The sequence below is a fragment of the Artemia sp. Qi Xiang Cuo genome, chromosome 3 (genome assembly GCF_049724085.1).
Source record: "Artemia sp. Qi Xiang Cuo chromosome 3, ASM4972408v1, whole genome shotgun sequence".
Classification (NCBI taxonomy): Eukaryota; Metazoa; Arthropoda; class Branchiopoda; order Anostraca; family Artemiidae; genus Artemia; species Artemia sp. Qi Xiang Cuo.
The window spans coordinates 74,281,124-74,304,796 of record NC_142796.1 but is presented as its reverse complement, the minus strand read 5'-3'; the positions used below and the strand labels follow the sequence as shown (position 1 = coordinate 74,304,796).

General features: G+C 33.7%; 1 protein-coding gene across 1 annotated transcript in view; it reads left to right on the top strand.

The window, feature by feature from the left end:
• Nucleotides 1–5,475: 5,475 nt before the first annotated feature.
• Nucleotides 5,476–23,673, top strand: part of LOC148954515 (uncharacterized) — a 32,765-nt gene continuing 14,567 nt past the window's right edge. Inside the window, exons 1-3 of the mRNA XM_089086309.1 lie at nt 5,476–5,666; nt 11,928–12,025; nt 14,137–14,262. Of these exons, the coding sequence (XP_088942435.1) occupies nt 5,476–5,666; nt 11,928–12,025; nt 14,137–14,262 (415 nt within the window). The remainder of the gene's footprint in view (nt 5,667–11,927; nt 12,026–14,136; nt 14,263–23,673) is intronic.

Here is a 23,673-nt window from a genome sequence, read left to right as displayed (position 1 = left end):
AGGCCATATAAAAACACAAACATGAAAAAAAACCTGGCACAGAACATTGGCCAGTTAAAAACATAAACATGAAAAAAAAACACTGACGCAGAACATAGACTTGACTTACTTGACTTAAAGCTCTTCCTCGGCAGCGTCGACAGCGTAGAGGGAACAAGACGTCAGCGCCGTTAGTCGTCTCCAGAGTGACATGTTTTGTGCCAGGGTAGGAACGCCACTGGGGTCACTGCCCCACGCCGTGAGTCGATCGTGGCTGATATCCGCCCCTCTCATAAGTGGTCTACCTCTGGGGCGTTTCCAGCCGTTTGCAGTTGGATCGAAGTCCAATATAACTCGTGCAGGTGTTTCATTGGGTAGGCGAAGTAAATGAACGTACCAACGCAGCGAGCGGGACTCAGGGATGGTAATTTAAAGGACAAGAGGATATCCATGTTCCGTACCCTGTCGAGCCACCTAACGTGTTCAATTTAGCGGAGGTGTTTGTTCTGGACAGCATCTACCTTCATGATATGCGACTGCGTCAAAGGCCAAGTCTCTGACGAGTACAACACGACACTTATATATAGAGTGTATATATATATACAACACGAAACAAATATATAGAAAAAGTGAAACCAACATTATTTTACTTTTTAACTCGGGAGTCGTCAAAAAAAAAATCAGCGCAAAATCACTTATATCGCAGCAGTTATTCCCGATTTCCTAGCATAGGGAAAATAGCATTAGCCACTAATAAAGACGATTAGCCTTAAGGGTGTACACTTGTGAACAATGAATCGTGTTTTTTATGGAACAGGCGTTGTTTTTTTCTAAGGAAATAATCTAAATAATTTTTCTGAGTAAATAATCTAAGGAAGATCAAAATGATATCAGAACCCCGTCCAGTTTGGCCAGTTCTAAAAAAGATAACAGAGCTGCAAGGTACTACAGCTACCCTTGCTGCACGGGATGCATAGATACTTGTTAATAGACCAAGGATAGACAGTAAGAAGTCAGTTGTTTTTATCCTGTTTCTACTGGGCAGTGGATCTCTGCAACTTTACAGCCCAGTGGAATGAATAAAATCAGTAAAAATAGGTTATGGTAAAGGGGCAGATTAGGTCCCTCCGTAGTGTAGGGTGCAGAGGTCCTACCAAAGGAACTGGGATATACAGTAAGAATTAAGTTGTTTAAATTCTGCTTCTCCTGTACAGTATCTTGCATTTTTACAGCCTAATTGACTGAATAATTTACTGTTAGAAATAAGTTGTTTTTATTTGAGGGATCTAATCTGCGCCTATAGAAAATTGCCTGATTGACTGAATAATACACTGGAAATAAGTTGTTCTTATCTGGGGGGAACTAATCTGCGCCTATACCGAATTGCCTAATTGACTGAATAATACAATGTTAGAAATAATTTTTTATTATCTGGGGGAACTAATCCGCACATTTACCGATTTGCCTAATTGACTGAATAATATACTGTTATAAAAAATTTGTTTTTATCCGTGTGAACTAATCTGAAAATTTACTGAAGTGACTAATTGAATGAATAATATAATTTTAGAAATAAGTTGTTTTTATATGTGTGAACTAATCTAAACATTTAACGACATTAATACTTGACTTTAAATGATAGTTTTAGAAATAATTTTTTTTTATATGTTTTTATCCGGGGGACCTAATCTGCACCTTTACCGAATTGCCTAATTGACTGAATAATATACTGTTAGAAATAAATTTTTTTATCGGTTTTTATCTGGGGGAACTAATCTGCACTTTTACCGAATTGCCTGATTGACTCAATAATATACTGGAAATAAGTTGTTCTTATCTGGGGGAACTAATCTGTGCCTATACCAAATTGCCTAATTGACTGAATAATACACTGTTAGAAATAAGTTGTTTTTATCTGGGGGAACTAATCTGCACCTGTACCGAATTGCCTAATTGACTGAAAAATATTCTTTTAGAAATAATTTGATATTATCTGTTTTTATATGGGGGAACTAATCTGCACCTTTACCGAATTGCCTAATTGACTGAAAAATATACTGTTCGACATAAATTTTTTTTATCGGTTTTTATATGTGGGACCTAATCTGCACCTTTACCGTATTGCCTAATTGACTGAAAAATATACTGTTAGAAATAAGTTGTTTTTATCTGTGTGAACTACTCTGCTCCTAGACAGAATTTCCTAAGTGACTGAATAAGACACTTTTAGAAATAATTTGTTTTTATATGTGGGAACTACTCTGCACCTTTAAAGACTTGCCTAATTTACTGAGGAATTTACCCTTAGAAATAATTTGTTTTTATCCGTTGTAAATAATCTGATCAAATACTAACGTTCATATGTGACTTAAAAATAGAATGTTAGTAATAAATTGTTTTTATCTGGGGGAATTAATCTGCACCTTTACCGAATTGCCTAATTGAATGAATAATATACTTTTATATATATATTGTTTTTATCTGTTTTCATATGTGGGAACTAATCTTCACATTTAACGGATTGACTATTTTACTGAAATATATACTGTTCTATATAATTTTTTTTTATCGGTTTTTATATGGTTGAACTATTCTGCACATTTACCTAATTGCCTAATTGAATGAACAATATACTGTTAGAAATTATTTGTTTTTATCTGGGGGAACTAATCTGAACCTTTACCGAATTGACTAATTGACGGAACAATATACTGTTAGAAATTATTTGTTTTTATACGTGTGAACTAATCTGCACCATTAATGAAGTGACTAACTGACTGAAAAATATAATGTTAGAAATAAGTTTTTTTTTATCTGGGTGAACTAATCTGCACCTTTACTGAATTGACGAATTGACTGATATATATACAGTTAGAAATAATTTTATTTTATATGTTTTTATCTGGGGGAACTAATCTGCACATTGACCTAAGTGCCTAAATTACTGATCTATATACTTTTAGATTTTATATGATTTTATATGTGTGAACTTATCTGCAACTTGAAATAATTGACTAATTGAATGAACAATATACTTTTAGACATAATTTGTTTTTATCTATGGGAACTAATCTGAACCTTTACAGAAGCTTCTAATTGACGGAACAATATACTTTTAGAAATAAGTTGTTTTTATCTGGGGGAACTAATCTGAACATTTGAGGAATTGAAGAATTGACTGAACAATATACTGTTAGAAATTTATTGTTTTTATCGGTTTTTATCTGGGGGAACTAATCTGCACCTTTACCGAATTGCCTAATTGACTGAATAATATACTGTTAGAATTTCTACCTAATGCCTGAAAGATTGCCCTCTGATCACTTTTGACTCTTAAAAAGGGCACTAGAATCTCAATTTCCAATTGAATGAGCCCCCTTTGACTCGATTTACGTTGAGATACAAATCCTGGAAAATTAATTTGGTAAAAACTTATAATCCAGTGTTGACACTGGAACATCTCGATGTGGTATTCCACCAAATCTGAGCTTTGTGACATAAGAACGATGACGTGTAATTGAGGAAAAATGTAAGAAAGTTTGCAAGGACTTAAATGGACTGCATATAAAACAGGGGTGAGACCTAGGAGTATTTGAAAATGGTAAGAGTAGAAACTGAAAACAATTGACATCAAAACCACTCAAACAAAGACTTCACGGCATAACCTTATCAATGTAGAATGATGACAGACTTATAACTAAGAAAATGAAATATAACAACAGGTTCCAAGAACCTGCATCGGTCTGTTTTTATTGATAATTTAAAAATAATTTTAATAAAGGGTGCTACATAAGGGTATAGAAAAAGTACATGAGTGGGATTATGGGGAAAAAAGAGGTTACCTACCCAATCTACTGCATTGCATTGTTTGTTTTCACATACTTATATTGGATACTTATCGAATATTGACACTGATTGAATTGACAGTTAAAAACCACTAACTTGAAATTTTCTCTAAAATGGTTTTAAACAGATCCCAAATTATTGTTATAGAAATATTCGGCTGAGTATTGACGATTGATGGAAACTGGATTTGTTATTATTTTTTTTTATATCTATTTATCTATTATCATTTTTAAGCAGTTATTTTTCTAGAGATCATATTGCGATGCCCCCGGGGTTGACACAACCCCCAAGGCTTGGGAGCTCAGAGTGTAAAATATGGCCCGCGGGGAGATAAGGCTTTTATTGAAAAGGCGGTCGTATAAACTTCGAAGGAGACTCATTTGATTGGAAAGTGGAAGCACTAGCTCCATGTTTAAGAGTCATGAGTGATCAAAGGGCAGTTAGATCCCGCCCCATGTCTGTCATTTCTCCAAACGCATCCAATCAAAATGTTGAGAGAGTTGTTTTTTTCAGCATAGTTGTAAGATCTAATAAATAACTCTTTGGGGAAGTCTCCCTCCCCCCTCCCCACAGCCCTCCAGGCACGGTCTGTAATTTCTCCCTGTTGCCTAGTGTGACTATATCAGGTTTTGAAGGTAAGGGTGGTAGTTTAAACCTTTTGAATGCTATTTAATTTGGACATCTTCCTTTATCGGGATTTGCAGTGTTTGGGAATTTGTGAGCATTATGATGCACCCCTCCCCCCCTTCTCACGACCGCTGTTAATACCAGTTATTTGTTTATAAATTTGAAAGAGTCATTTTGTTCAAAATAATCCATAGGTCATATAAAAATACTTCGAGGGTTTACGCAACCCCCAGAGATTGGGAACAGGGGGTGTAAGCTATACCCCAGGGCTTATAATTTTTTTTTATAGAAGAGGGGGTCACATGAACTTTGGAGGAGGGTCATTATGCGAAAGGTTTGGCAAATTATGTCAGAGATTCGGCTTCTCTCTCCTCCGGCATCCCATCTACTGATCATTCCTTCCCCAACGCTTTTGTCCCTGTAAAATCTCGTCCCCCCCGCGACGTGACATAGTAGGTTCTGAAACTGACCCCAGTCCACTGTCACACCATGCGCTACAGTAAAGGTTTGTGCCAAGTTTTGTGAAATATTACAATGTTCTCTAGTTTTTTGATTCTTTAGTTTATTTTTATCCTGACGAAGTTTTATCATACAACTTTATTTTGCTAATTATGACTAAGAGACATCATATTTGGGCTTTGACCACGAGATCTATATCTTGTTTTTGAATTAAATGAATTAGAATTTGACAATCAAGACGATTATTTGAATAATATCTCAATGCCTATTTAGTACTAAGCTATTGATAGTTATGAGCTGTTTGTTCTACTATTATTGATATGGATGAAACTATTTCTAATCTTTCCCTTTTATTCCAAAAGGCATAGCTCTTACCGAGGAAAGTCAGAAATATACGGAGTTAATAAATAGATGACTTCACAAGAAAAAAGTTAGAACTGTCAGCATACGATCAAGTTAATTGTCAGATAATGTCTTGCTTCTCGCAAGGCGTAATCCATAGCGACAGGTCGTTTATGCCATGGAGTTCTCTTAAACTTACGCTTGAAACCCTTGATGTCAAGAATGACAAGTTTGGTGGTTGATAGGCATGTGGTTCCTGATTTTGGAGATTCTGCAGGAACGGCCAAAAAGGCAGTTGCTGCAGCTTTTCGGAAACTTTATCCCTTTTTAGTCAAGCTATTGATCAATCTCAATTCACGATTTTTGTTGCTACAAATAGTTCCAACTCAGTTAACGAAGGGACTACCTTTACGGTAAATAAATTTTAGACAATCCCGGTTGACTTCACGATCAGGAAATTTAATCAACTTGGAGACTTGGCTGATCTTTCAAATTCGGGTTCTTTTCGAAATTTGAGATAGGGTGATGTTCTCGACCTGTGCAAAATATTGTTTGATCGTTTTTTTTAACGCAAATACAGATACTAAGCCATCCTCTATTAGTTTATTACAAAACGTTTAATTATTTTTTGATCCACCAGCCCTGTCTGATTGCATTCCCAAATTTCCTCACATATTATTGTGCTGAATTTGCAAGACTTCATGCGAATATATTGTAGAGGGTATGGCCAGTATTTTGAACAGACTTCCTCGAAACTGTTAATTCTGACACTCTTCACAATTTTTTCGTTCTGAGGGGGCAAAGTCCCCCCCCTATTAATGAAAGATTTAAAAACGTAATTTGAGCGGCTATGTACGTTAACTATGGTTAATGGAAGAAAAGGTAGTTCTTCCTCTCGAAAAAAAAAACTTTTAGAAAAAAACAAAATTAAAAAACTTGTAACTTAAATTTAATTATTTAATATATATTTTTTATGATTTTTTTACTAAAAAATGTAAAAATTACATATTTATGAAAAAGGCTAAAAAATTTTACACTGATAATTACTTTTCTGTTGATGCAAGTATTATCAATCGATACAAAAAAATAAATTGATCCAATCTAGCAGCAACTAGTCTAAGGTTTTACTGCCTTTTATTAGGAGACACTGCTAATCAACTGCGTCTTTCCACAAAAACTTGTGCGACTATGTTACTTTTTGAGGGTAATCTTGAAAAGTAGACAGTTGAATAATAAGAGAGCAGGCTATTAAAAGAGGATTATACACAGCGAAATTCTCTTATATTAAGAAGATAAAAGTGGTGACATCCATGACAGATGTTACCCTCATATGCTACATATAATAAATGTCTACCGGTGGAGATACCTTGACTGTTGTTGAAGATTCCTGATAACTTCAAATACATTTTTTGAATATTATAATACACAGTTGTATTGTGATTAAACTAAACGCCCTTTTGAAGCTGTTAACCTTAATTATCGAACAAATATACTATTTTTAAACTATTATCAATTCTTTTAATTCATATAATTACGTCTTTCCATAATTATTTGTTAAATGCCCCTTTGTATTACTACTCGCTTGTTCTTCTTTTTTTTTCTTTATAATAATTCAAGTTAGAGATAAACCGTCATCGAATCTGGCATTTTAAATACTATTCCTGATAACGGTTCGCTTTCTAATTAAGTAAACTGGTTTAGGGTTTTGTTGAAGTATTAAACCTGTTCTTTTTTTATTTTTTATTTACTTCTTTACATGTCTTTTATCTTATATCAATGAATGTACTTTTTCTTTTATAGGTTGAAAATTATAGATGAGCAGTAAATTTTTAATTTAATTATGTGTAGTCTGTATACTGTTGCCGTCTTTTTTGGAATGGTGTGTATTTTTACATTAAAAGTTGTTGCAGCATACATGGCTTCTTGTAATCCTAAAGTTAAAGTAAAAATCTAGGGTTCTCAACTTTAAGTTTATTTCACTCTCCGTATATTTGTTTTTTATGCTTTTTTTTCTCAAAATTTTTACATTTTAAAAGAAATTGAACACTTTACTTTTTTTCAATAAATTATTTTTTTGATAATCACTCGCTAAACGAATTTACTGCTCATTCAAGCTCTTCTGCTCTTTGCACAGCTTCTGCTCCTCAGACAAGAAATCGTTTCCCGAGTCAACAATCAAGTAAACAAGAAAAAAAATTTCAAATATTTAATTTTCACTTTATCTAAGTAAATATTTAAAAGAATGCTCAAATACAACTTTATAATTTATATTCTTACAGCTTATTACATACTTTCTACTTCACTGATCCTAGACTTAGGAATCATTGTAGGAACTATTATAAAAAGGTTGAGTCAGATGGGAAGGTGATATTGCTCAAAATCATGGTCTTGGAATTCTAGAATTGCTTTTTATGTTAGAAAAAGAAGTACGGTATATTTACACTAATTAATCTATGCTGCTAAATTAATATAATAGTTATAATTTACATAAAATAGAAAAATACGTCGAATCAAACAGTTCGTGGTAACGAACTGTAGGTAAGGAGCGACCCGGCTCAATGGTAACCGAAACTCTAAAAAACGGAATTTTGATACCAATAAATACATCAAAAGAATCAGCTTTAGTTCTGATTTCAAATATATAAGTTTCATCAAGTTTAATCTAACCCATCAAAAGTTATGCGCCTGAGAAAATTTGGCTGATTTTCGAAAAAAGGGGAAATACCCCCTAAAAGTTGTAGAACCTTAATGAAAATCACACCATCATATTCAGCGTATCAGAGAACCCTACTGTAGAGGTGTTCCAGCTCCTATCTACAAAAATGTGGAATTTTCCATCTTTTGCCAGAATAAAGATCCCGGATGCGTGTTTATTTGTTTTTTTGTTTGTTTGTTGTTTTTTTTTGTTTGTTCTTTCATGGGTTATAGTTTAGACCCAAATGTTCGATGTTAGAGCGGGTGGGTTAATTCGAATTGAAATTAAAATTTCTATCGCCTTTTTTAATTTAACAGAAAAATGGAGGACAACTAGGCTCCCTCCTAAGCTCATTTTTTTTCCAAATTCACCCTAGCAAAATTTTTAAATAGCGATTTTGTTCAGCATGGTCGAAAATATGATAAAATATGACTGTTAGGATGATTTAATTCCCCAAAGTCCCTGGGGAGAGGGCTAAAAGTTATGCACTTTACTTGCGGTTACCAGAGAGTATTGGTTCGTGTGACGTATACAGACGTGTTAAGGGGGAATGTTTTAGGGTAGGTGGGGGAAGGGGGGGGTCTGTGGCTATGTGGGAGGATCTTTCAGTGAAGGCATTTGTCATGGAGGATGGGACATTTTTTTGAAGGGGCGCTAGATTTCCAGCATTATTAAAGAAAAATATCAGAAATTAAATATAAAAAAAAACAAGTTTTTCAACTGATCAAATGATTGTGATTAAGAGGTCATGTTTAAAGAATTTGAAAAAAATTCGAATGTAAGCTTAAAGAGCAGGGCATTTACTAAGGGGCGAACCCACTAATATACGTGTTAAAAATTTATGAATATAGAAGTTCGTTACTTAAGTTAATTCGTAAGTTACGTATATTTATTACTAACAAAAACGTCGTAAATAAAATTAAACAAGTTTCGAGAAAGCCATTTAACCAAATAAAAGTAGAATTGATGCTCAATTTTTGTTTTATTTTTTCCTGTACGGTGATCCAAAATCAAAAACTGTATTAATTCAAAAACGTTCAAAAATTAAATAAAAAAAAAACAAGTTTTTTTAACTGAAAGTAAGGAACGACGTCAAAGCTTAAAACGAACAGAAATTATTCCGTATATGAAGGGGTCTGTCCCCTCCTCAACGCCTCGCTCTTTACGCTAAAGTTCGACTTTCTCACAACTCTATTTTTTTAAACAATGAAAAACTTCAACACCGGAAAAACCAACGCTAGGAATGTCCTGCTACGTACTCTTGAATGTTGCTAAAAAGAAACTATTAAAACAGGGAAATGTTAAAAGTCTGGCATCAAAGGAATAAAGGACACCCTAGACGGTCAATCATTTCGATCAAAAGCTTCCGTCAATCAATTGATTACAGCAAGATTGACCGTCTAGGAACTGATTGAGTCATTCAAACTTTCTATCAATCACCATCAACGCTTGACTCAAGCTTCAAACAGGTTCCTTGACGGTCAATAATGGTTCAATCAGTTGATTGATGGAAGCTTTTGATTTGAGTTTCTTTAAGGCCATTAAATGACTAAAAATAGAGTCAAACAAAAATTTATAATATAAATCATTAGCTTTACCAAATAGCAGTAAAGAAGTAAAATATTACTGGGAATATGAAGGAAATTGGTAACTTGGCTGTATGCCATCAGCCAGCAATGACACCTGATTGAAGTTGAAAACGCAGACTAGCGATGAATTCTGTTAGGAGGTGGGGTGTAATTATTAGATTTTCAATTTTAGTAATATCGTATCTTGGATCTCACCTCTCTTGGGTTGAACTTTGCACCACCAACTACTTTATGGCCAAGATAAATATATAATAATAATTTAAATGTACTTTTAAATGAGAGGTGGTGGGGAATGTGGACACCTGGTCACGTATTTTACCTTCTCACACAAGTATAAGATGTCTGAAGTTTAGAATCTTTTCTAATAGCTTAATTAATGGCTTAAGCTCTAATAGAAACGATTTTCATGGACAAAGAAATGTTTCGCTTTTAATTTTTCTTTTTATGCCAATTATTAATAATGCTCGAAGTAGCTATCATGCTAACCCTTATTACTGCAGGGACTTGATACACTTCAAGGTTTATATATGAAATACATTAATAGTCTAAACTATTGAAAATTATGTAGAGGAAAGGAATTAGTTTTGCTAAAAGTATTCTTTTAAAATTAATTGTTAAAAATTTTAAAAATATTTTTTAACACACGAAGCTGAACAAGAAGCTACCTCTGTTCAACGCTTATTTTTTTCAATTTTTCCTTTTGTATTTAATTCCTGATTGATTTTAATTAATGATCTGAAATCCAAATGGTTATTTTAAATTACAATGGAAAATTACTTCATAAAAAGATCCTCCCTCCTAACCCCTCCCCCGCACCTCCCCCCCACGCAAGAAAAAAATTACAAAAAGGTCCAAAACTTCATAATAATCAATACTATGTGTAAACAGTGGGCAAAGTTAATATCTTGAAGTCCTTCCCCAGAGGCCTGTTGGGGTGTGAGTCGTCTTCGGAGACAGCGTGATTAGGTTTTTCGACTATTCTGAGCAAAATGGATGTCTCGAAATTTTTATTTGGTGACTTTGGGAAAGAAATAAGAATTGGAGGGGGCCTAGTAGCCCTCCAATCTTTTGGTCACAAAACTAAAACTTTTCGTTTCCTTTTTAATGAGCCCTCTTGCCACATTCTAAAACCACTGGGTCGATACGATCACCCCTGGGAAAAAATAAATACGAATCCGTGATCTTTCTTCCGGCAAACTACAGAATTCCCATTTTTGCAGATAGAAACTTGAAATATATATATATATATATATATATATATATATATATATATATATATATATATATATATATATATATATATATATATATATATATATATATATATATATATATATTAGAGCTAATGAAAGTTGAACTTATAATTTTATAAAAAGCTGGTTTCAACTCATCTATGAAGGAAAATTACCGTATATTTTATTTTGGAAATAAACTACACTTGAATGAGTCATTTTTTGGAAGCATTGGTATAAACAACGCACAAATCATTCTAAACAGTTGGGGATAATATCCCAATATATGTAAATTATTATACTAAAAACGATCAGAAATTAAGTATATAAAAAAGGAGCATAGTTTTTCAGATCAAAGGAAAGAGATTGTTTTTTTCTCGCGTCTCCAAGACTGACTGCGCCATCACAAGTGCAATCTTATAAACTGAATTAAGATTTTTTTTTTGTCACACCGTATCGATAACTAAAGGGGTTACTTCTTCGAATCTGCTTAAGAAAATAAAATTTTCAGTTCAAACGCTTTGAAAGACAATTGGCAAAAAAAAAAAAAAAAAAAAACTGGGAATTACCAACTGGTCATATTTTTTGGAAACTAAATTGGTTTTAGTAAATCACCAGTCAACTTTATCGTGAGGAGCTGGGAGTTGAGTTGACGACTTTCTTGCCCCCTAGTATCCGCTATTAATTATTGTCAGCACTACAACGTCCTCTGTTTAATACAATCAAATTCCTTGGTATGTGAGAAAAGCAAGGGGTTTCACTAAAACTTTGCTGTGCGACTTCTGATCAGTTAGGACCATAGATTCATAGTAGAATAGTAGGGACTCAAATATTATATTACAAATACTAAACAAAACTTCTTTTTAATTTAAGAAACTAAAAAAAAATAGTTTCAATGAATTTTTTTGTCGAAGATTAGGCGCATTCTTAGAGTCATGTTAACGCGTGGGCTTAATGGAGACTTGCCAAAGGTCAAATGATTGGTGAAACTGCAAACGACAGTCTTGTATAAATCACATATCTATTTAAACAAAAATTTAAGCCAATAAGTTATTTCAGCAAAAAATGTAAAGATTTAGCGACTAATCCTGTGATTTTTTGGCGACTTCGTTTGAGATACCCTAATGATTGAAATAATTTTAATTCCTATCATTTTAGAATATATGGTGTCGGCAAAGATAATCGCGGAGTATATAGATGTACAGCTTATACTTCAGATGGACGAAAGGAAAAAGATTATGTCCTTGATTTCAAAGGTATAGCTATTGTTTAAAGTGTTTATGTTTCAACCAGTATTAAAGTAATTTCCGATTGGTCCGATCCATTTACTTTAGTGAATTGTTCCATATGAATTTAAATAAGGATCTATCAATGAATGTAGAAACCATCGAATTGTAAATTTTTGATAATCCAAATTGTTAAAAAACAAAACAAAATTTGTTTTTTACTTGTTTCTTCTTCTACCCGTCGTTGAAATTGGCAAAACTATATCCCTTAAGCTAAATTTCGTCAAAATTTTGCGAAACACAAGATCTGCACAGAAAAAACTGTAATTCCCTCATATAACTCTTCAAACTGAGTTGTGACTCGAGCCACTGACGGTCCATAAAATTCGTAGTTTAAAATTTTGTTGATTTATTTATCATTTTTTTTAAATTATTTATAAAAAAATAGTTAAATACAATGCATTAGTAACTGAAAAACTTGTAAAAATTAAATATTATGCACATCCCGTGGATTATAAGTCTTTGTCTTGTTCTAAATAAAATGTCTTGTCCTAGAAATACCTAAGTCAAGTTTCTTAATTTTCTTGAGAGCTTCTCTAGTTTTTCCTATGTTATCGAAAATAATCTTACAACGCCTTCAATCACTAGATTATGTCTTTACGTTGGATTCTTAATCTTAACAAACAATGAAGTAGCTAACTAAGTCCAATGTATGAAAAGGTTTGTTATTCTAATTATCGTCTTTTAGTGTAATTAATTTAAAAAAAATTTTTTCACAAAAATAAGTTTTTCAAAGAAAAGTAAAGAACTCCATTAAACAAAAATGATCAAAAATAAAATCAAATAATCTATCAAGCGTGAAACTACCACAAATCAGCATCGATAAATAAATGAAGCCTAAACGAACATAAATTACAATAATTAACCGAGTCAAACTCAAAACGAGCAGAAATTAACAACGGCTGGGCGCCAAACCCTTATGCGTTCTCAGGGGCAGAACACAATTTGCACTTCATTCAAAAAATTTAATTGGCTTTACTTTTAGAATTTCAATAAATTACATAATTCTATAATTTTGATTACTAAATATCAGTAAATGTAATTAAACTGATAATGCACTTTCATTTATATTTTTTCAGTAAAGCGCAAATTTTGTTCTTATAATAATTGTCTTTTAATATAATATTGAGACGAGGCGCTCTTACTTTACAGTTTGTTACCGAACTTTTTGATTATTTCAAAAATCAAATATCTTTGGAAAGACTGCAGTATGAAAAGATATCAAAAATGAAATTTTTGTAAAAAGTGATTCTATTTTTTAATTTTTAGTTTTTTGATTAAAAAAGGCAATAGAACTTTTAATTTCCGTTTGAATGAGCTCTCTTGTGATATTCTAAGGCCACTGGGTCGATGCGATCACCCCTGGGGAAAAGATAAAACAAACAAATAAACACGCATCTGTCATCTTTCTTTTATAAAAAAAATTCCACCTTTTTTCTTTTGGCAAGAAATTCCACATTTTTGCTGATAGGAGCTTGAAACCTCTACAGTAAGATTCTCTGATACGCTGAAACTGATGGTGTGATTTTAATTAAGAATCTATGACTTTTAGGGGGTGCTTTTTTGATATTCCTCACACCCATACACACCTTTCAGTTAGTATAGGTTAGAATTCGTTCTTTATTGTAAAATATTGAGGTTTTATCTGGTTTGAATAAAAAAAGGAAATTATTGATCAGGCACCATAAAAATTTTTGTGCTTTGCAGATAAACGAAATTATTTTATTTAAAATTTTCAGGAATTATTCTAGTTTCAGTTGACAAATAAGATTTTTTTCAAGGAATCGAGCAGCTAACTACGTCCAATCCATGCAATGTCATGTTCTTCGAATGATCGTCTTTAAATGTATTTCGGTTGATATTGAGACTAGTTTCTATTAATGAAAATTTAATTAACACGAACTTTTTTATAAACATTAATACTATATTTTAATTAATAAATATTTTAAACTAAAATACAGTTTTTTTTTTTGCAAAAAATTATTAGATTTTAAAAAATATTTTATTTTAATTACAAAAGGCACTAGATGTAGCAATTTCCTTTAAAATGTGCCATTATACAGGTCTCTATGTATTTCCAGTGCCGCTTGAAAGTGAAAACTTAAAAGTGAAACCTCTATATTATGGAAGGTGCATTCGCAGGGATTTGTCTTGCGGTGATCCCGATCGGGATGGAGAGGATTGCAGTGGAAATGGATCAGACGAAGGTATAGCCTTTAATAACAAGCAATATTTCTACTCTCTTTAACCGTGCAATAGTTGTAGATTTATGTATATAATATTAAAATAATATAAAGTAATTTGTATTGGGAAACCAAAGGGTCATATGCAAAAGTCGTGATTACATACATCTAACTACAAACTTACTAAAATCCAAACTAAACTGTAAGCACTTTTGATTGCGACGTTTGCGCCTCACTTCTATCACCCGATATTCCCCAACCCAATATTTCCCACTATAACAATCGTTTTTAGAGTAGGCTAGTTGATATAAGAATAAACTTTTTCCTCGAAAAAAGCTCCATAATTTTATTTCGAAAATTTTTACACTGAGATTTTCTGGCCTGAAAAAAATAATCTAAATAGGTCAGGACTTCGGGAAAATTCATTTAGACCCTTAATTTGGGAAAAATATTTTCATCTCAATGACCTCATATTCACATACACATAAAGAGCAACTTACATCATTTTTGCCGGGGGTGATCATGTCGTTTTGGTAACTATGACCCATGCGAAATTATACAAGATGACGAATGACTCCCAATGCACGGTTTTTAAATCCTTTTCCCCCTGTACCCACCAAGCCATTATGGTTTTTATTTTTATTGTAGATATCTGTTAATCTTCCAACGCAATAATAAATGGTAGGGACAGCATAATTGAGAAAAGTACGCATCAATTTAAATACCTACTATAGTTGATTTGGGAAATATCTTCGGTATTTGGTGGTATTTTATTACATACCATCGTTCTCTTAATTAGGGTGGATTCATACAAAGATGTTTTTTTCGACTTGCTCTTTAAGCTGATGCTCAGCTGTGTTGTGATGGGGGTAAGAGAGGGCTCAATATCACTTTTAACAGATTTTCTTTTTCCCTTTCTTGGGCTTCACTCAGGCTCTCAAACTCTGTGAGCTCCTCTTCAGTCTGCTCCTCATGCATTAGATTAGCAGCGTTGCACGTATTCCATTATTCTGGTGAACAGTTGTTGGTTTTAACACCTTTGTAGTAAAAGTGGCATAAATGAGTACCACAAAATACAAGATTGTTTTAAAATCATTCCTAATTAATCAATGGTACGAAAAATAAAGGTTTCTGATTAAGAATTGAAGATTCTACCTAAAAGAATTAAGATAACATAGTAAAAAAAGGATAGAATGTGGTAAATTGAAGTACAATGCTTCTAGAAACATTTGTGCAATTTGAGTTTTTCAGCTCAACAGCTCTACAAATATATTTGCTTTTTTTAGTTTTTCATGATAAATCTAAAAAAGAGGGTCAAATATCCAACCCCAAATCCAATAATTCCAGTTATACATATCTACTTCTCTTTAAGCGAGCAATTGTGTATATATTTATGTATCTGTGTTTTTGTAAAAAACAGTTCAATACATTTTTTTTGAAAATTGGCACACTGAGATTTTCTGGCCTAAAAAAACATAGTAGATAGGTCTTGGGTTTGGGAAATTTCGAGTTTGGGGAAATCTGTTTAGAGACGTGATTCCCAATTTGTGGCATGGCAATATTTTGTGGGTCTTGGGTCGGCAAACACCCTTTGTTGACTCAGTATATTTAAGAGCGTATATTTTTCAAAAAAAGTCATGTGAATGACGTCACATTCATATTTACTTAAAGAGGAAAAAAGATACATGATAGTAATGCAACAACGTCATGTATTGTTTTATACTGACAATAATGATTACGTATAGAATTCTGGTGAATTCCCTGAGTATAAAACTTCCCCTGAACAATTCCCCCTCTGGAAATTTCCTTATTTTTAAATTATAACAATGCAAAATCCCCCCCGTAGGTAATTCATCCAATCAATTTTAATTAAAATAAAAATGTTTGTAAGACGAACTTAAAAAAAAAAAACAACAAAAAAAAAAAAACAATGAGGTTTACCAAAAAACAAAGTCCTTTTAAGATTGCTTAAGGTTAATAAAATTAAAATTTTTAACAAATAAATTTAATTATCCCGAGGGGGGCATCAGGATTTTTGAAATGCCTAGGTGGGGCATGGCCTGAAATCGGTTGGCAACCACTGGTTTAGAGCCTTAATTTTGAAAAAAAACTTATTTCATGTCAACAACGTCACATTTACCATATGTAACCGTTTACCGTTGCGTTTAGTAAAGGTCATAAGGCTTCAGTGTTTTGTTCTATTAAATTATTTTTTGCAGAGGCACTTCAGATGGAAAGGGTAAAATAAAAAGTTTGGAGGGCCTTCATTTCATTGCAAATCGGAAGTTCTAATGCCCTTCTTAAGAGTCAAAAGTGATCGGAGGACAACTAGCCCCTCTCCACATTCTTTTCCCCAAATGCATCTGATCACAATTTTGCGATAGCCATTTTGTTCAAAATAGTCCAAAGATCAAATAACAAAATTCTGGAGTCGATACGACCCCCCAGAGCCCAGGGGCAAGTGTTGTAAATTTTGCCCTGGAGCATATATAGTTTTTATGGAAGGGATGGTTCTTATAAAATTTGGAGGGGGCTCATTTGATTGGAAATTCGAAGTTCTTGGTTCCTTTTTAAGAGTCAAAAGTAATCAGAGGGCAACTAGCTTCCCCACGTCCTTTTTTCCCAAATGTATCTGATCGAATTTTTTTGACAGCCATTTTGTTCAAAATAGTTCAAAGATCATATAACAATGCCTCTGGCGTTGACACAACCCCCCAGACCCCAAGCGTAAGGGATTTAAGTTGTGCCCTGAGGGCATATCTGGTTTTATTGAATGGGTGGTCGTATAAACCTTGCAGGAGGCTCATTTTATGTGAAGTTGACAATTATATTTCCGTTTGTGTGAGTCCAGAGTGATCAGAGGGCAACTAGCCTTCACCCCTCTCCGCCCTCATTTCCCCAAATGCATCCGATCGACATTTTAACGATAGCCACTTTATTCAAAATAGTCCAAAAATCATACAAGAATGTCCTCGGGGTTAACAGAGCCCCCCAGAGCCCGGGGAAAGGGCTGTAAGATTTGCCCCGAGGGTATGAAAGTTTTTTTTATGAAAAGAGTAGTTGTATAATTTTTAGAGGGGGCTCATTTGATTGGAAACCGCAGGGATTATAAGTTGTGCCTCGGGATATAAGGTCCCTATGGAAGGGGTGGTCCTATAAACTCTGCAGGAGGCTCATTTGATTGGAAGTTAAAGGTTCTAGTTCCCTTTATAAGAGTCAAGAATGATCATAGGGCTACTAGCCCCTTCCCCTCCACGCACTCTGTTCCCTCAATGCATCTGATCGAAGTTTTGAGATGGTTATTTTGTTCCAAATAATCCAAGAATCATATAAAAATGCCCCCGGAGTTGACACATCGCCCCAGAGCTTGGGGGCAATGGTTGTAAGTTATGCTCCGAGGGCATATACAGTTTTTGTGGAAGGTTTGGTTGTGTAAACTAGCCATTTTGTTCAAAATAGTCCAAAAGATCATGTAAAAATGTCTCTGGGGTTGAAACAACGCCCCAGAGCCCGCAGGTAAGGATTGTAGTTTGTGTCCCGGGGGCATATAAGGTTTTTGTGGAAAGGATGGTCGTATAGTCTCTTCAGGAGGCTCATTCGATTCAAAATTGAAAGTTCTAGTTCCGTTTTAAGAGTCAAGAGTGATCAGAGGGCAACTATCAACCCTCCCCACACCCGATTTTCCCCAAATGCATCTGATTGAAATTTTGAGATAGCCATTTTGAACAAACTAGTCCAAAAATCATATAACAATGCCTCCAGGGTTGACAAAAGCCCCGGGGCAAGGGCCGTCATTTATGCCCCAAGAGAATATAAGGTTTATATGGAAGGGATGGTCACATAAAGTTTGGAGTAGACTCATTTGATTGGAAATTGAAAGTTCTAGTTCCCTTTTTCAGAGTCAAAGGCAATCGGAAAGCAAATATTCCCCTACTCTCCACCCTCATTTCTCCAAATGCGTCCAACCTAAATTTTGAGATAACCATTTTCTTCCAAATAATCCAAGTATCATATAACAATGTCTCAGGGGTTAGCATAGCTCCCCAGAGGCCGAGGTCAAGGGTTATAAGTTATAGTGAGGGGTATATAACGCTCTTATGGAATAGGTGATGGTATAAACTTAGGAGTAGGCTAATTTGATTGGAAATTGAAAGTTCTAGTTGATTTTTTATGATTCAAAAGTGATCAGAGGGCAAGTAGCCCCTCCTCCAAGGCCTCTTTTTTCCCAAATGAAGCCGATCGAAATTTTGAGAAAGCAATTTTGTTCAAAATTGTCTAAAGATTATATAGCAATACGTCTGGGGTTGACAAAACCCGGCAGAGCCCCGGGCAGGGTTTTTAAGTTAAAATCTGGGGGCACATAAGGTTTTTGGGAAAGTGTTGGTCGTATAAACTCTGGAGGAGGCTCATTTGATTGGAAATTGAAAGCTCTAGTTCCTTTTTTAAGAGTCAAAAGGGATCAGAGGGCAACTATCCCTCTCCCATAACGCCCTCTTTCCCCAAAATGTGTCGGATCAAAATTGTGATATTGCCATTTCACTCAAAATAGCCCATAGATCATGTAACAATCCCTCCAGGGTTGACACAATCCCCCAGAACCCGAGAGCAAGTTATGCCTTGGAGCATAAGTTATTTTTTTCTATGAAAAGTGGGGCGATATAAACTTTGGAGGAGGCTCATTTGATTTACATCACTGGAGGCTGTTTTCACTCAATGCATCCAATCAAAATTTTGTGGTAGCCATTTTGTTCAAAATACTCCAAAGATCATATTGTTACGAGGGCTGCTAGATATATTTCTGGCCTAGGCAACACTAAGTGTTGCCAGGTGCAATCTGACATTTCCATTGGAAAGTTTGAACTTTTGTAGCATAAATGTACTCAGAACTTTTTGACTAACGACAATTGTTTTTTCTTTTACAGGGTCTTGAAAAAACGAGGGCTGCTATATATATTTCTGATTTTGTATCAATGTGATGCAGTTTCAAGCAGACTATAGTGGTTTCTAGCGTCTTTTAATTAGTTCAAATCGCCAATGCTTTAATAGAAGAAGGGTTAATAAAAACACATACGAATATAAAAGTCCGTTACATAAGTTACGTCCGAACAAAATTTAGAGAAAGCCATTTAGCCAAAAAAAAAGAAAAATTATTATGGAAATTTTATTTTGATTATTCATGTACAGTGAGCCAAAATCAAAGCTGCATTAATTCAAAGACGTTAAGAAATTAAAAAAAAAAAATAATTAAACTGAAAGTAAGGAGCGACATTATAGCTTAAAACGAACAGAAATTATTCCGTATATGAAAGGGGTAGTTCCCTCCTCAACGCTTTGCTCTTTGCGTTAAAGTTGAATGTCTCACGACTTTATTTTTTTTAAAAATAAGAAAATTTAGGGTAAAGAGCGAGTGTTCAGGAGGGGACCGCCTCTTTCATATACGAAATAATTTCTGTTCTTTTTAAGTTTTAATGTCGCTCCTTATTTTCAGTAAAACAAACCATGGTTTTTTTTATTATTTAATAAAATAAAAGACCGATGTAAAATCGTTTCGATGAATTCCGATGAATCATTTGGATTAATTAGTTTATCAATTTTATTTATATGTTTGCAATATTTGCATTATCAAACAGTTCGTGGTAATGAACTGTAAGTAAGGAACAACCCAGCAAAATGGTAACCAAAGCTCTAGAAAACGGGATTCGGATACCAATAGGCACATCAAAAGAATTAAATTGTAATGCATATTTCAAATATATAAGTTTCATCAAGTTTTTTTTCTATAACAATTGAAAGTTACGCGCCTGAGAAAATTTGCCTGATTTTTGAAAAAAGGAGGGAAAAACCCTTTAAAAGTTATAGAACCTTAATGAAAATCACACCATCATATTCAGCGTATCAGAAAACCTTACTGTAGATGTTTCAAGCTCCTATTTACAAAAATATGGAATTTTCCATTTTTTGCCAGAAGAAAGATCACGGGTGCGTGTTTATTTGTTTTTTTTTGTGTTTTTTTTTTCCAGGGGTGATCTTATCGACCCAGTGGTCCTAGAATATCGTGGGAGGGCTATTGGATCGGAAATTAAAGGTTCTAGTGCCCTGTTTAAGTGACCAAATACATAGAGAGCATCTAGGCCTCCTCCCACGCACATTTTTTCCCAAAGTCATCCGATCAAAATTTTTAAAATAGCCATTTTGTTCAGCATGGTCGAAAATATGATAACTATATCTTTTAGGATAACTTAATTCCCAAAAGTCCCCGGGAGAAGGGCTGAAAGTTATGAACTTTACCCAAGGTTAACATAATATTACTGGTTATTGGGAAGTATATAGACGTTTTCAGGGGGAATTTATTCTGGTATTGGGGGAGTGGCGTGGGTCAGGGTTTATGTGGGAGGATCTTTCCATGCAGAAAGTTTTCAAGGGAGAAGGGACATTGCTATAAAGGAGGCGCCGGATTTCTCAGCATTATTTAAGAAAAGATCAGACAATAAAAGCTTTTCAACTGAAAGTAATGAGCAACATCAAAACTTAAAACGAACAGAAAATATTATGTATATGATTCGATTTACCCACTAGTCAATACCTTTCTCTTTAAGCCAAAGATTTTTTAATACTTTCATAAGAGCTATTTATTCTAATTAACGGCCTTTGTGATTAAGGGGTCATTTTTAAAGAACTGGAACAAAATTCAAACTTTAGCTTAAAGATTAAGGTATTGACTAGGAGGTGAACCCCCTAATATACGTACTAAAATTATATGAATATAGAACTTGGTTACGTGAGTTAATTCGTAAGTTACGTATATTTATTACTAATAAAAACGTTCGTAAATAAAATTAAACAACTTTCGAGAAAGCCATCTAACCAAATAAAACTAAAATTAACATGAAAATTTTGTCGTAATTATTCATGTACGGTGAGCCAAAATCAAAACCTTCATTAATTCAAAAAAGTTCAAAATTAAATAAAAAAAACTAGTTTTTTTTACTGAAAGTAATTAACGACGTTGAAACTTAAAACGAACAGAAATTATTCTGTATATGAAAGAGGCTGTCCCCTCCTCAACGCCTCACTCTTTACGCTAAAGGTAGACCTCACTACTCTATTTTTTTAAACATCAAAAAAATTTAGCGTAAAGAACGAGGCGTTGAGGAGGGGACAGCCCCTTTCATATACGGAATAATTCTGTTCGTTTTAAGTTTTAACATCGTTCCTTACTTACAGTTTAAACAAACTTGTTTTTTGTATTTAATCTACTCAAGAAGTGACACCAAATGTGTTTTTTTGTCAGGGCGTAATTTTTTATGAGGTAGGGGGCAACTGCCCCCTCCTGACCCTAGTCCCCCCTCCCCAGCTGAAACATAGTTTCTTCGAAAATCTTGTCAAAAACAATAGAAGCCAGCATAATTCAGAGAAACGGGCCCGGTTCATTTAGTACTTCTTTGCATTTATGGTACTATAAGGTTTTTTTTTATTTCTCACTGACATTTTCACTTGATCTGGGAGACTTTGGTCATCTTTCTATTGAGTTGGTCTACCTTTCTAAAGTACCTTCTATTGATATTCCAATAATCAACCAGAGGAATAAATATAAGAAAATTGAATTCCCTAATTGATCTTTTTAAAAAGACGTTTTAGTAGGCAAGTCAATTAACTAAACATTTTAAGTTTTTAAGTTTTTTAAAGTGTCTTGATTAATATTGTTAATTGTATCCATATTGATGTATATTTTAGATTTATGACAGTGTTAGCCTTTTGAAATAGCAATCAGGGAACTTATATTTATAGAGCTCCATGATGATGATTTTTATGCTAATTATCTGCTGATTATGTGGGGGGCTGGTTTACCCCTAGGACACTTTTGACTCTTTAAAAAAGAACTAGAGCTTTAAAAAAGTGTCGGGTAAACCAGCCCCCCACATCCTTTTCCCCAAATGTATCTGGTCAAAATTTGAGATTGCCATTTTGTTCGAAATAGTCCAAAGTCTAAATAACTATGTTGAAAAAATTGAATTCTATATAATACATTAAGCGTCAAACTTAAATTGAATATGCAAATCACGCTTAAAACGAACAAAATATTTTACTTGTAAAGAATAAACCCAAAACGTCCAGAAATTAAATAAACAGACATAGCAAACAAACATGAAACATATACTAATTTAAATGGATAAATACATCTTAAAACGAGTAAAACTGAAATCTAATATGCAAATAAATCTTAAAACGAACAAAAATCACTAGAAACAAGAGTTTGGCTACTGTCCCCTTCCCTAACTGGAAAAGTCTAAAGACTGCTGCGTCAATATGACCCCTCTAGTTTGCGGATCCTTTTCTGTCCCGTCGGTTCCTTCTTTCCGGTGCCTGGGTATTAATGTTAGTAAAGCACTAAAATCTTTCCGAAAGCTTGTTGTCGCTGATTGCAAGAAGAAAATTCAGTTAAGTTATTCTAAAATTGTTGCAAATTGAGGTAGATGTAATAGAAAGTCTCTTGCTAAATTATATTCTGTTTTTACAGATCAATTCGGTTTTGTTTCTGTCTGGAATTTACCCTATTTTTCACCAAAAAGACATCAGATCTCTTCATTCATATTATTTCCGGTTTTCCCGCTTTCTCTTATATCCGCCTCCATAGTATAGAAATCGGAATCTCATGTCTGTTTACGGTCTTCCGGATATTGGGTCAAAGCTTACGGAACTGGCTGGGAAAATACCCCTTTACATCTATAAGTATATGCCATCCCACAAGGGTCGGACTCGTTTGATGCAGTTTTTTTTTTTTGAAATGTTTTTGTAGTTGTTTTTTTAGTAATATTTTTTTTCTTAATATTAATTTAAATTCGTTATATTAATTAAAATGTAATGTTCAAACATTTCAAATATGTTTAATTTCTAAATTGGATTAAATAATGCTCCATTAAGTCCTGGTCCACTGTATTAATTCTTGGTCTGTCCTTTGTCATAAATAGTTTTTTTTTTCTTTGGTTACTCTGCTATTGCGAAGGTTTAAGTTTTATGTACTCATGTACGTAGTGTATTATCTACTCTTTTCTTTATGCTCCACAATTATCATTTTTGTATATGATTTGGGTTAAAAATAAATTATTATTAATGTTGCTTTACTGAAAGCATACTTTACTTCAAATATTGTCTTTTGTGCTTCAAAATTGAAAATAAAATTAAAATTGTAGTGACATAAAATATTAAACTGATGATCTTTCAGCAAATACTAATTTGGTATGATATAACACGTATGATACAACATGTCTTTGATACAATTAGAGTATTTATAGATCCTGTCTTATCATGTGTAAAATCAAACACATTTGTAGCTTCCATGATTCCTATCAAATGTATGCAAACAGGGCGTGTAGATTATAGGTAAAGCATTGCCTTTAGTCATTTGCAACGGTGGAATTTGTACAGAAATACCAA